This window comes from Syngnathoides biaculeatus, chromosome 16, assembly GCF_019802595.1.
Source record: "Syngnathoides biaculeatus isolate LvHL_M chromosome 16, ASM1980259v1, whole genome shotgun sequence".
NCBI classification, from domain to species: domain Eukaryota; kingdom Metazoa; phylum Chordata; class Actinopteri; order Syngnathiformes; family Syngnathidae; genus Syngnathoides; species Syngnathoides biaculeatus.
Window position 1 is genome coordinate 278,667 of NC_084655.1, and position 14,050 is coordinate 292,716.

Sequence of the window (14,050 nt, forward strand, 5' to 3'; positions counted from 1 at the left end):
TGCAACCTCCAGTTCTGCTTCGTGTTGTTTCTTCAGTGCCACCGTCTCTAATCCGTACATCATGGCCAGCCTCACCACTGTTTTGTAAACTTTGCCCTTCATCCGAGCAGAGACTCTTCTGTCACATAATACACCAAACACCTTCCGCCAGCTGTTCCAACCTGCTTGGACCCGTTTCTTCACTTCCTTACCACACTCACCATTGCTCTGGATTGTTGACCCGAAATATTTGAAGTCGTCCACCCTCGCTATTTCTTCTCCCTGTAGCCTCACTCTTCCCCCTCCACTTTTCTCATTCACGCACATATATTCTGTTTTACTTCGGCTAAGCGTCATTCCTCTCCTTTCCAGTGCATGTCTCCATCTTTCTAATTGTTCCTCTGCATGCTCCCTGCTTTCACTGCATATCACAATATCATCTGCGAACAGGATGGTCCAAGGTGATTCCAGTCTAACCTCATCTGTCAGCCTATCCATTACCACTGCAAACAGGAAGGGGCTCAGAGCTAATCCCTGATGCAGTCCCACCTCCACCTTAAATTTCTCTGTCACACATAAGGCACACCTCACCATTGTTCTGCTGCCATCATACATGTCCTGTACTATTTTAACATACTTCTCTGCTACACCAGACTTATGCATGCAGTATCACAGTTCCTCTCTTGGTACTCTGTCATAGGCTTTCTCTAGATCCACAAAGACACAATGTAGCTCCTTCTGACCTTCTCTGTACTTTTCCACTTACATCCTCAAGGCAAATAATGCATCTGTGGTACTCTTTCTTGGCATGAAACCATACTGTTGCTCGCAGATACTTACTTCTGTCCTTAGTCTAGCCTCCACTACTCTTTCCCATAACTTCATTGTGTGGCTCATCAACTTTAATACTCTATAGTTCCCACAGCTCTGAACATCCCCTTTGTTCTTAAAAATGGGAACTAGAACACTTTTCCTCCATTCTTTAGGCATCTTTTCGCCCGCAAGTATTCTGTTGAATAAGTTGGTCAAAAACTCCACAGCCATCTCTCCAAATTGCTTCCATACCTCTACCGGTATGTCATCAGGACCAACTGCCTTTCCATTTTTCATCCTTTGTAGTGCCTTTCTGACTTCCCCCTCAGTAATCATTGCCACTTCCTGGTCCTTCACACTTGCCTCTTCAACTCTTCCTTCTCTCTCATTTTCCTCATTCATCAACTTCTCAAAGTATTCTTTCCATCTATTTAGCACACTACTGGCACCAGTCAACACATTTCCATCTCTATCCTTAATCACCCTTACCTGCTGCACATCCTTCCCATCTCTATCCCTCTGCCATGCCATCTGGCCAACCTGTAGAGATCCTTTTCTCCTTCTTTCATGTCCAACCTGGTGTACATGTCTTCATATGCCGCTTGTTTAGCCTTTGCCACCTCTACCTTTGCCCTACGTCACATCTCGATGTAGTCCTTTAGCCTCTCCTCAGTCCTCTCAGTATCCCACTTCTTCTTCGCTAATCTCTTTCCTTGTATGACTTCCTGTATTTTGGGGTTCCACCACCAAGTCTCCTTCTCCCCTTTCCTACCAGAAGACACACCAAGTACTCTCCTGCCTGTCTCTCTGATTACCTTGGCTGTCGTAGTCCAGTCTTCCGGGAGCTTCTGCTGTCCATCAAGAGCCTGTCTCACCTCATCCTACACACTACCATCCTATGCTGTCAAGCTACACTCTCCCCTACTTTACAGTCAGCAACCTCCTTCAGATTACATCGTCTGCACAAAATATAATCCACATGCGTGCTTCTACCTCCGCTCTTGTAGGTCACTATATGTTCCTCCCTCTTCTGGAAATAAGTGTTCACTACAGCCATCTCCATCCTTTTTGCAAAGTCCACCACCATCTGTCCCTCAAAGTTCCTTTCCTGGATGCCGTACTTACCCATCACTTCTTCACTGCCCCTGTTTCCTTTACCAATATGTCCATTACAATCTGCACCAATCACAACTCTCTCGCTGTCTGGGATGCTCAGAACTACTTCATCTAGTTCCTTCCAGAATTTCTCTTTCAACTCTAGGTCACATCCTACCTGTGGGGCATAGCCGCTAACCACATTATACACAACACCCTCAATTTCAAATTTTAGTCTCATCACTCGATCTGATACTCTTTTCACCTCCAAGACATTCTTAGCCAGGTCTTCATTTAAAATAACCTGTACTCCATTTCTCTTCCCATCTACTCCGTGGTAGAATAATTTAAACCCTGCTCCTAGACATGTAGCCTGACTACCTTTCCACCTGCTCTCTTGGATGCACAGAATATCAACCTTTCTCCTAATCATCATGTCAACCAACTCCTGAGCTTTTCCTGTCACAGTCCCAACATTCAAAGTCCCTACACTCAGTTGTAGGCTCTGTGCATTCCTCTTTTTCTTCTGACGATGGATCCGGTTTCAGTATAATCAGTTGCCTTGAAAATTTTGATATATACACACACACACACACACGCACACAGTCACTCACATGTGAAAAATTTACAGATGTGGCCTTTATGTGAATGCGCTCGACGCATTGGCCACACCTGAATCAAGCGACGAGGTGGATGATAGTCATTGGGGGGGCATGCCGTCACACTCCCTCGCAATCGACGCAATGAGCACTCCTGGTGTAACTGGATTTCCTTTGACATGGCTCATGATGTTGATGACTTTCGACGTAAATCCGCTCGCATTATGAGAAGCAGTTCTGAACATGCGCTTTCGTACATGCTCCTTACATGCTCAGTACAGTTAACTGCATTTCCTGTTTCTGGGTGAATACCGGTTGTTTTGGAGCAGGCTTGTTTAGTTAACAAAGTTTATGAAATAAACACGTAAGTTAATGTTAACCCTTAAATTAGTGTAACCCTAACCACACAAAATAAGCAAGGTCTTGAGAGAATGCGAGGGGAGGGGCGTTACTGTTACTTGTGTTAGTGCCTCAACATGGCTACGCTCGTGAAAAAAAAACAACAAACTCAAATGCATGTTCGTTCAATGTTGTCAACTATCCGGATTAATTTTAGTCAATTTTTCCTCAATTTTCCAGAGCAATTTTCATGAAAATTTAAAAATCCGGAATTCCGGGAAAATCCGGAGGACTTTCATCACTACTTTCTCCAAGTAACAACCTCACACAGGTGCATCTGATTCAGAATAATACATGGTTTGTAGGTTGACTTTTAAAGGCAGACTAACAGGTCTTTGAGGGTCAGAATTCTAGCTGATAGACAGGTGTTCAAATACTACTTTGCAGGTGTATCACACAAATAAATCGTTAACAACAAAAAAAACAAAAAACAAAAAAATCACACGTGACTTTTTAGATTATCTCTTTCACAGTGGACATGCACCTACGATGAAAATTTCAGACCCCTCCATGATTTCCAGGTGGGAGAACTTGCAATCTAGCAGGGATTTCAAATACTTGTTTTCTTCAGTGTACTTTAAGAGCTTTAGGAAACACTCCAGACTTAAGTGAGCAATTGATTTCCTGCAAATCAGCCAGCACTGACTTCACAATCGCTTTGAAAATGTCAGACGGTATTGAGTCGAGACAGCTCGTTGATGGTTTCAGCTTCTTAACAATTTTCTCTACAGTTTTTTTGGTCAACTATATCAAATTCTGACCAGTTAAAAGGTTTCCTTAGGTGGCTTCAGGTGTAGAATCATTTTATCATTTTGCTGATTAGCGCTGACCTTTTTCAATAAAATAACAGGTAAACATTGCATTTATCAGCTGTTACAAGTTTTGGAGCAATCTGATTCTGGGGAGTTGTGAGCTTGTCAACCACAGCAATGGTGTTGGGGTTCCTGATTTCAGAAAAGTGTTGGTGTCTAGCTCTGAATAACTTGGTTAAAATTACAAAGACCGTCTATCTTGGTCAGAGTGAGTCTGGAGTTTAGTATTTTTCCACTTACGTTCTGCTTTCCTACACTTTGATTTAGAGCTCTTGACCATCCTACTGTATATACTGTATATATAAATCGGTACATATAACATCAGACCTAACCCCAGGTGCAGGACGTACAAATATGCCTCATAGACAAAGCAGGACATCACAAAAGGTTGAAAGATGCTGGCAGTCAAGGCATCTATTGAGTGGCATAGTCAGTACATCTGTACCAAATATGGACTGGTGGTCCCATAATTAAAATAGCATAAAATCACCTATGGTGGCTAAGAAGACCCAGGCAAATATCCTGTCAGACTATCAGATTTGGTGATTGCCTACCAGCCTTACGTAATGGTAGTGGATAAACATCAAAAGACAATTTTCCATTACAAAAGGAGTGTTTTTCCATATTACCCATGAGGCATTTTGTGGATAACAAGTGGAGCAGATATCTTAATGATGAGGGTTGGAAATATGTCAGCTAGTAGTACAGCCTGTGAGTAAAAAGAAAACAGAATCCCAGTTACAATGGTAAGATGATGGGTCGAGAATTTGAGCTCATTGCGTTTTCTGAAATGACCGATACCATCGTAAATTAGATCAAATATACACAAACCGATATACAGTCATGTAAAATTTCCATGTGGTATTTTTACATATTGTTACAAAACTTGCTACCCAGTATTAACAGAACTATATTGAAAAAAAAAAAAGTTAGAAAACATGGCCGTCATCACCCTGAACATCAACGAGGGTCATGAATTATAGCAAATTTTCCATGCTGTAACTCATCCAGCCTTATAAACTTTTGGAGATGTATTCAGCACACGTGTAACACATCCTCTGAAATATTTTTTGGTCAAAGCTTCAGGAATGTCATATGCCTAAAGTGTGTCTGTCAAAAGCACAACTTAATACACACGCTGTACACACACTGCTTGAAGTCCAGCTTAAAACTTCTCCATGGTGTAGGTGTATATCGACCAAGCAAATATATTTATAACTTCTATTGAATTTTTTTATAGTTACTGTTCTAATATAATTATTAATGTCTTTGTTCCTAATTCTACATGCTTTTGATTCACTGAACAACTGTGTCACAAACTGATTTGTTAAACATCACTTGGAATGTTATCTATTCCCAACATTACAATGGTTTCCAACTTACCGCCGTTGAGACAGAACTGCAGTCATAGTAACTGCTGTTGCCATTATTCAGATTTTCAAATTCTGTATCCAATATAATCAAAGAAGAGTTCTGTAAAAAAAAAGTTTAAAGTCAAGAACATTCCTTTCAACTTTGTTTTAAAACAGTCTAGACCGTCTCATCAACCAGGAGTAGGAACACTGTTGCAGGCTTAGCTGTTTCTCTGGAAGGCTTGCGACGCGATGTTAGTGTGCAAATATACAGCAAATATATGAGGGCTCCTCTAAACATTGTTTGATCTTCGTCATTCCAATGTATGCATGTACAATAGTAACATTGTAAAGGCAATTGAATCCCACAAACATAATTTTTTTGCAAGTGTTATCTGTACTGTTGTTTGAACTGAAAATTTAAATGGCACCCAGACCTGCTGACCAATTGCACTTTCCCTGTTACAACCACACCATGTTCTGAAGGAAAAGAAAGACAGAACCAAAAACTAATCCCATATAGGAAGAGAAGAAGGTCCTGCTCGACCTAAACTGCCCACCGGGCACTGCCACCGTGCAGTTTAGGTCGAGCTCTCTACCCCATTTTAGTTCTAGACTGGGATTCAGCTTTTCCCAGTCTAAGAACATCCACTTGTAACCTTCCTTTCGTTGATTGACGCGTCAGGGTATAAACTTTATCGCTGTGCCCCCTATGTGCCAAGTTGAAACGAACATACCGTTTCCCCTTCTGTCTTTCTCCTCTGTAGAGCCGTGTTGAGTTTCTCCTTGCATTTTTTTTTTTCATTTTTGTGTTTCTATGTTTGACATTTAGTGAAACGCCCCACCCATTTAATATTTACCCTTACTTTAGTTTTGGCCTGCCCTGAATTTCTGGTCTCTTAGTCATCCCAATACAAGTAGCTATAAACACACTCATCCACACACCTCACCTCACAAGCTGACCCCAACCAAAAACATAAAAGCGTGGTCGAATTACTTTTAGGCAAAAAAACAAGACTTGACTAGCTGTGGTGGCACAGGAACACTGGCCGTGACAACAAGGCTAATACATAACAAGAGGCTTGAATACTCACGTAGTAGTAGTAGTTTGAAACACAACAAACTGGCAACTGAGAATGACAAAATCAAGGCTCTTTTGCCTGGGCTAATTAGTGTTAATACTGTGCTGGTGTGGAGTTGCTGCCACAGGCAGCTCCGCCCAGGGCAACAGCCTGGCCACGTCCCTGACAGAGCACCCTCCCAAGGCGCAAATCCCAGACGGGGCAAAACAACAAAAAACGACTGGGTGGCAGAAGGGGGCCCAGAGGAGGGCACAAACCCCTACACCAGTCTGACTGCCTGGATGGCCACCCAAAGCTTGCAGCTTGCTGAGTAGTTCAGGAGATCGGCGAGGACACCAAGCCCAGGGTCGCTATGGGGCGACTCAGGCGGACGTTCACGAGAAGGTCCCAATGGCAACGTAGGAATCAAACAGGAGAAGGTGAAAGCTGAGGACAAAGCCCCGATGCGGCGTGGTCGAGAGCCAGTGGCTGCTGACATTGGTCGAGCACTGCCGAGGCTTGGTCGTGAGACGGTGGCTGCTCCTGCTGTTGCTGGTGGTTGAGCACTGCCGAGGCCTGGTCGGGAGACGGCGGATGCTGACGCTGGCCGAGGGGCCTCTGAGGCCAGGTCAGGAGACGGTGGTTGCTGATGCTGGTCGGGAGCTGCTGAGGCCTGGTCGGGAGACGACGGCTGCTTTTAGGGGGCACCGAGGCGCGGTCGAGAGGCAGCAGCTGCTGATGCTGGTAGAGGCCTGCCAAGTTCTGGTCGGGAGACTGTGGCTGCTGACGCTGGTTGAAGGCCCCGAGGCCTGGTCGAGAGGCGGCGGCTGCTGACGCTGGTTGAAGAACCCGAGGCCTGGTCGAGAGGCGGCGGCTGCTAATCGAGGGGCGTCGAGACGTGGGGAAGAGGCAGGTTGGGCTCGAGCACTGCCAAGGCTTGCGCGAGAGGCGGCTTGGGATCGAGCACTGCCAAGGGTTGCGTGAGAGGCGGCTTGGGATCGAGCACTGCCAAGGGTTGGGCGAGAGCTGGCTGGTGTCCAGGCGCCAACGAGACGTGAGTGAGAGGTAGCTGGGGTTCAGGCGCCCCCGGGGCATGAGCAAGAGGCGGTTTGGGGTCAGTCGCCACCGTGGCATGAGGAAGAGGTGGCTGGGGATCGGTCGCCACCGAGGCATGAGCAAGAAACGCCTGGGGCTTGATCGCCGCCAAGACACGAGCGAGAGGCGGCTGGGGGTCGGTCGCTGCCAAGACAGGAGCGAGAGGAGGCTGGAACACGCCACGAGGCTTGAGCAAAAGCATTGGTCAGTCGCCACCGAGGCATGAGCAAGAGGCGGCTGGGGCTCGGTCATCGCCGAGGTATGAGCGAGAGAAGGCTTGGGGTCAGTCGCCACCTAGGCATGAACAAGAGGCAGCTGGGGCTCGGTCGCCACCAAGACAAGAGCGAGAGGTGGCTGGGGCTCCGTTGCAGCCAGGCCCCACGTTTTAATATACAGTAAAGAAAATAACTATTTGAACACCCTGCTATATTGCAAGTTTTCCCACTAAGAAATCATGGATGGATCTGTCATTTTCATCGTTGGTGCATGTCCACTGTGAGAGATCTAAAAAGAAATCCAGAAATCACAATGTATGATTTTTAAAACTATTTATTTGTGTGATACAGCTGCAAATAAGTATTTGAACACCTGAGAAAACAAATGTTAATATTTGGTACAGTAGCCTTTGTTTGCAATTACAGAGGTCAAACATTTCCTGCAGTTGTTCACCAGGTTTGCACACACTGCAAGAGGGATTTTGGTCCACTCCTCTCAATCAGACAGGGTTCTGGGCTGTCGGTGAGAAACACGGATTTTCAGCTCCCTCCAAAGATTTTCTATTGGGTTTAGGTCTGGAGACTGGCTAGGCCACGCCAGAACATTGATATGGTTTTTGAGCCACTCCTTCGTTTTTCTCACTGTGTGCATCAGGTCATTGTCATGTTGAAAGACCCAGCCACGACCTATCTTCAATGCTCTGACTGAGGGAAAGAGGTTGTTCCCCAAAATCTCACAATACATAGCCGCGGTCATCCTCTCCTTAATACAGTGCAGTCGTCCTGTCCCATGTGCAGAAAAACACCCCCAAAGCACATGCCACCCCATGCTTTATTATGACCAAAAAGTTACATTTTGGTCTCATCTGACCACAAAACTTTCTCTCATGACTCCTCCGTATCATCCAAATGGTCATTGGCAAACTTAAGACGGGCCTTGACATGTGCTGGTTTAAGCAGGGGCACCTTCCCTGCCATGCATGATTTCAAACCATGACGTCTTAGTGTATTACCAACAGTCACCTCGGAAACGTTGGTCCCAACTATTTTCAGGTCATTGACCAAGTCAATTCGTGTCGTCTTGGGCTGATTCCTCACCTATCACATACTCACATACCCTCACCTAAGGATCATTCAGACCCCACGAGGTGATATCTTGCATGGGGCTCCACTTCGATTGAGATTCAGTGGACCTTTTGTCATCAAGCTGCTTGGCAATTTCTCCGTAGCCCTTTCCAGCAGTGTGGAGTTGTACAATTTTGTCTCTGGTGTCTTTGGACAGCTCTTTGGTGTCGGCCATGTTACAAGTTTAAGTCTTACTAATTGTATGGGGTGGACAGGTGTCTTAATGCAGCTAACGACCTCACACAGGTGCATCTGATTCAGGATAATAAATGGAGTGGAAGTGGGTTTTTAAAGGCAGTCTAACAGGTCTTTGAGGGGTCAGAATTCTAGTTGATAGACAGGTGATCAAATACTTATTTGGAGCTGTAATGCACAAATAAAACGTTAGAAAATCATATATTTGAGGATTTTTCTTTTTAGATTGTCTCTCTCACAGTGGACATGCACCGACGATGAAAATTTCAGACCCCTCCATGATTTCTAAGTGGGAGAGCTTGCAATAAAGCAGGGTGTTCAAGTAGTTATTTTCTTCAGTGTATATGCCTGGCCTAATTCATGTCAATACGGTGCAGGTATGGAGCTACTGCCAGAGACAGCTCAACCCAGGGCAGTGGCCTGGCCACGCCCCTGTTAATGTGTTACAATGTGAGTATACACACCACCTCTTGCCCAAAGTTGCTGGAGCTGGATGGAGGGATGGAAAGTTCAAAAGTACAACTGAACCACTAGAATTTAACAACTGGGTGTAGCAACCAAAGTGATCAAGAGGTGTGTCTCACAACATTTGTTCAAGAAATACCTTGGACACTTTATAGACACTTTAAATATGATTTAAAAAAAAAAGCCAACATACAAATGTGGTGGTGTTTTTAAACTGCTGTTTTTTAAGGATGTCTTGAGCTGCACTGAGCATAACCACATATGCAAAGTTGTTGCATAATCCAATGAGCCTGGAAAGGTAAACAAAGAGAACAGGAGCTTAGTAAAACACTTTACACATGAGTGCATTAATAACACATTTTATTTCCCTCACCGATCTCTCAATCTATCCATAGATTGATCGATCTATCCATAGAAACAGCTGCTATATCAATAACCTAAAACTAACATGCAGAAAGAAAATTCTCATCTGAACTACACAATCATCGAAAAACAATTTGAGATGACAAAGCCTCAGTTTTTGTCAAGAGGATCTGTTTTTAAAAAAATGAGAATTCTTATGGCTATGTAAGGCTGTACAGGTGTTCCCTCATTATTTGCGGGGGTTTACGCTCCTTCCCAAAAATCCCCAAATTCCGCAAATAACTCGTGCAGTTTTAAAACGCTTACGTCTGATATGTAGTGTATTTGTGACCAAAAGGCACACTTAAAAGTCTTAAATTTTCTAAAAAATTGCCGCAGCACCTTGTAATACAACATGCCTTATGTGTGCACCAAGATACAATATCTGCAAGCGTTTTTTGAGTGACTGCTTCAATTAACTACAACCAAACCAGCTGGTTACATCAATGGCATACATACAAACTAATGTATGTGTTAGCATATGTGCTACCACATCATGTGGTGGGGCTCACAAGTCAGTGATGAATACTTGCAATTTTACACAAATAAATCTCCTGCCATCTCCCGGTGGATCAACAACTTCCTAAAAGGCAGGAAACAGCGGGTGAGGCTGGGGGACACCCCCTCATCCACACGCACTATCAGCACCGGGGCACCCCAAGGTTGTGTCGTCTCCTCTCTGCTCTTCCCCCTCTACACGAACGACTGCACCTCGCAGTATCGGGCTGTAAAACTCCTGAAGTTTGCAGATGGCACCACGGACATTGACTTTATCAAAGACGGCGACATGTCTGTGTACTGACAGGAAGTGGCGAGACTGGTACTTTGGTGTGGTCAACACAACCTGGCATCGAACACTAAAGACTGTACAGATGATTGTGGAGGACTTCAGGAGGCATCCTTCACCACAGCTGCCCCTGATGCTGTCCAATTGTCTTGTGTCAACAGTCAAGACCTTCAAGTTCTTGGGAATTACAGTCTCAGAGGACCTGAAGTGGGAGATGAACATCAACTCCATCCTCAAAAAAGGCCAGCAAAGGATATTGTTTTTGCGGCTTCTGAGGAAGCACGGGCAGTCACAAGAATTGCTGAGACAGTTTTACACCAATATGTACTGTGTCCCTTTATCACAGTCTGGTTTGGGGCCGCCACAAAAAAGGACAAACTCCGACTCCAACATAAAATCAAAACCGCTGAATGGATTGTCGGCACCACACTACCCACTATTGAGGACTTCCATGCAACGTGAACTAGGTCCAAGTCAGGCAGGATCGTTTCGAATCTGCCACATCCTGGCCACGAGGTCTTCAAGCTCCTTCTGTCAGGAAAGCGCTAAGATCAATGAAAGTCAAAACTAGCAGTATTTCAAATCGTTTTTTCCCTCTGGCAATTAAGTAATTAAATTCTTGATCAGCAAACCTACTATTTTTCTGCCTTGTGTCAAGTTAGGACACTCACATTCTACTGGTCCAATCAGTATTAGTATTAGTTATATATTTTTTTAGACTATCGCATGATTCATTACTTTAAACTGCTCCCTTTGCACAATTGTCATTGCACTGATTTATAACGGGAACCACGAACGGGTAAGGGCGCTCAGTACAAGTTTAACACAATGTGGGACGTTAACACACTTATTTACAGTATATAGATTTTACATCTTGCATGTCTTGTAAGGAATAGAACAGAAATGTCTTGATCTTTGTTCTTGTTGCTTTGTTGTTGTTTGTTCTGAATGTCGTACCAGTACAGCACCGACTACCGGAGAAAAATTCCTTTTGTCTTTTTACATACTTGGCCAATAAAGCTGATTCTGATTCTATAAACAGAAGAAGCTTACAAACCACCACACACTAGCATCCCAGTCACCACGTTCACACTCACAGGGTCACATCAAAACTAAAATTATCACACCACAGCAAAAAGAAAGAGCATAACTAGCAAATAATAAAACAAATAAAACAATGAATGAAGAAATAAGAATGCTGTGGTGTTATCATTTTAGTTTCGAATGACACCATGAGTGTGAACAACATGTTGATGAATGAGCTACCTACTATGTCAGTGTGTGGGAGAACGTAACCTTCTTCTGCTTATATATGTAAAATTGAAATTGTTTCTCACCGCCTTGTGAGTGCCATCATATGGTAGTTATCATACATGCTGAAACACATGCGAGCTTGCATGCAACCAATATAATGTGGTTGTGTTCGGTTGTACTTCATTGGAGTAGTCACAGCACATAACATGCACATTATAAGTCACCCTGTCGATTTAGGAGAACATTTAACACTTAAGTGCTTTTTACGGTCGTGAAAGTATGGTACATAACGTAGAAAAAAACTGAGCGAAATTCATGAGTATGCAGGGCTGCTAACGGTGAACAGCCAATGGGCAAGGGCATACTGTACTTTTTAGGACATCATTTTAAAAATAATTCAGTTGTATTTTTTTAAAAAAAGAATAATTAGCTATTATATTTTATTTTTTTATGCTGTGTATGTACAGTATATTTTATTTTATGTTCACAAAACTACTTTTCCTGCCCAAATTGTGACTTATTCAAACAGACCTGAGGTAAGAATATGTGAGAGCCAGCCATACAAACATTTTAAATATCCAAGCATATATAAGTTTTATACAGTGCCCTGAAGAAGTATATGCCCCCTTCTCGGCATTTAAATACACCGAGGGCATATCCAAGAGGAGGACCGGCAACTGGGAGGAGGTCTCAATCGGGCATCTTTAAAAATCATAACGTCAAACATGAGCAACATTGTTTCTATAACGCAAAGAGTAATTGTTCAATTTTGATCGTGGCAGATAGGTTGGTGTTCAAAGTCACATTTCATGCTACTGTAAATTAAAATGAAGAAACAGTTCTCAAATATTCACTGTACAGTGGTAGCTGGACATACGAGTAACTTTACAGACGGGTTTTCGAGATACGACCTGCTGCTGGGACAATTCTTTTCATTGTCTTGCAAGCCACCATTTGACGTATGGACGACTGCTGGTAGATGCCAACATGATCGTTCGGATACTGAAACACACGGTATGCTCAGCTTTTCGAGCTTCACTCTTTCTTTCTCTTTGTGCACCTCGGCTCGGTAGCTTGCTCGCATTTTGTTATTTTGCATTTACTACAAGTGAATTTTCAACCATGAGGCCCAAGAAAGCGATTGCTAAGGAAAGCGGTGTGAAGAAGAACCAGAATCAGGTTGCATGGTCAAGTGTGTAAAAATACACAATGATTTTTTTCTCTGGCAGTCGGTGTGCACTGGTACGACATTCAGAACAACAAACAAGGAACAACACAGCAACAAGAACAAAGAACAAGAGACATTTCTGTTTATAGGAACTATTCCTTGTAAGACATGGAAGATGTAAAATCTATATACTGTAGATAAGTGTGTTAGCATCCCACATTGTGTTAAGCTTGAACAGAGTGCCTTTACCCGTTCTCAGTTCTTGTTAAAGACCAGTGCAATGTCAATTGTGCAAAGGGTGCAGTTTAAAGTGACGAATTGTGCGATCTACATATGAAGAGTTTGTTTTCAAAACGAGACAAAGGCATTTTTTTCAGATTTACGAAACTCGCGCCAAAATTATCCATTATTATTATCCTGGATAATTTTGGCGCGAGTTTCGTAAATCTGAAAAAAAATGCCTATTTCTCGTTTTGAAAACAAACTCTTCATATCTTCTTTTCCTTTCGGCTTGTCCCGTTAGGAGTCGCCACAGTGTGTCATCTTTTTCCATCTTAGCCTATCTTCTGCGTCTTCCTCTCTAACCCCAACTGCCCTCATGTCTTCCCTCATCACATCCATAAACCTTCTCTTAGGTCTTCCTCTCGCTCTTTTGCCTGGCAGCTCCATCCTCAGCAATCTTCCACCAATATATTCACTCTCTCCCCTCTGAACATGTCCAAACCTTCAAAGTCTGCTCTCGAGAACCTTGTCAGCAAAACATCCAACTTTGGCTGTCCCTCTAATGAGCTCATTTCTAATCCTATCCAACCTGTTCGCTTCAAGCGAGAACCTCAACATCTTCATTTCTGCTACTTCCAGTTCTGCTTCCTGTTGTTTCTTCAGTGCCACCATCCCTAATCCGTACATCATGGCCGGCCTCACCACTGTTTTGTAAACTTTGCCCTTCATCCTAGCAGGGACTCTTCTGTCACATAACACACCAGACACCTTCCGCCAGCTGTTCCAACCTGTTTGGACCCGTTTCTTCACTTCCTTACCACACACACCATTGCACTGGATTGTTGACCCTAAATATTTGAAGTCCTCCGCCCTCACTATTTCTTCTCCCTCCACCTTTCTCATACACGCACATATATTCTGTTTTACTTGTTAATCTTCATTCCTCTCCTTTCCAGTGCATGTCTCCATCTTTCTAATTGTTCCTCTGCATGCTCCCTGCTTTCACTGCATA

General features: G+C 43.7%; 1 protein-coding gene across 8 annotated transcripts in view; it reads right to left on the reverse strand.

The window, feature by feature from the left end:
* cln3 (CLN3 lysosomal/endosomal transmembrane protein, battenin) overlaps positions 1 to 14,050 on the reverse strand; it is a 97,448-nt gene that overhangs the window by 68,711 nt on the left and 14,687 nt on the right. For 7 of the 8 annotated variants that reach the window (XR_009798741.1, XR_009798740.1, XM_061845667.1 and 4 more), the window contains exons 3-5: positions 9,399 to 9,495; positions 5,081 to 5,170; positions 4,327 to 4,406 (exon numbers count right to left, since the gene is read on the reverse strand). Coding sequence is in view for 6 of the 8 variants with exons in the window: in XM_061845667.1 (XP_061701651.1) it covers positions 4,327 to 4,406; positions 5,081 to 5,170; positions 9,399 to 9,495 (267 nt within the window). In the remaining 2 variants the exon portion in view is untranslated. The remainder of the gene's footprint in view (positions 1 to 4,326; positions 4,407 to 5,080; positions 5,171 to 9,398; positions 9,496 to 14,050) is intronic. The other variant, XM_061845671.1, reaches the window with a different exon arrangement.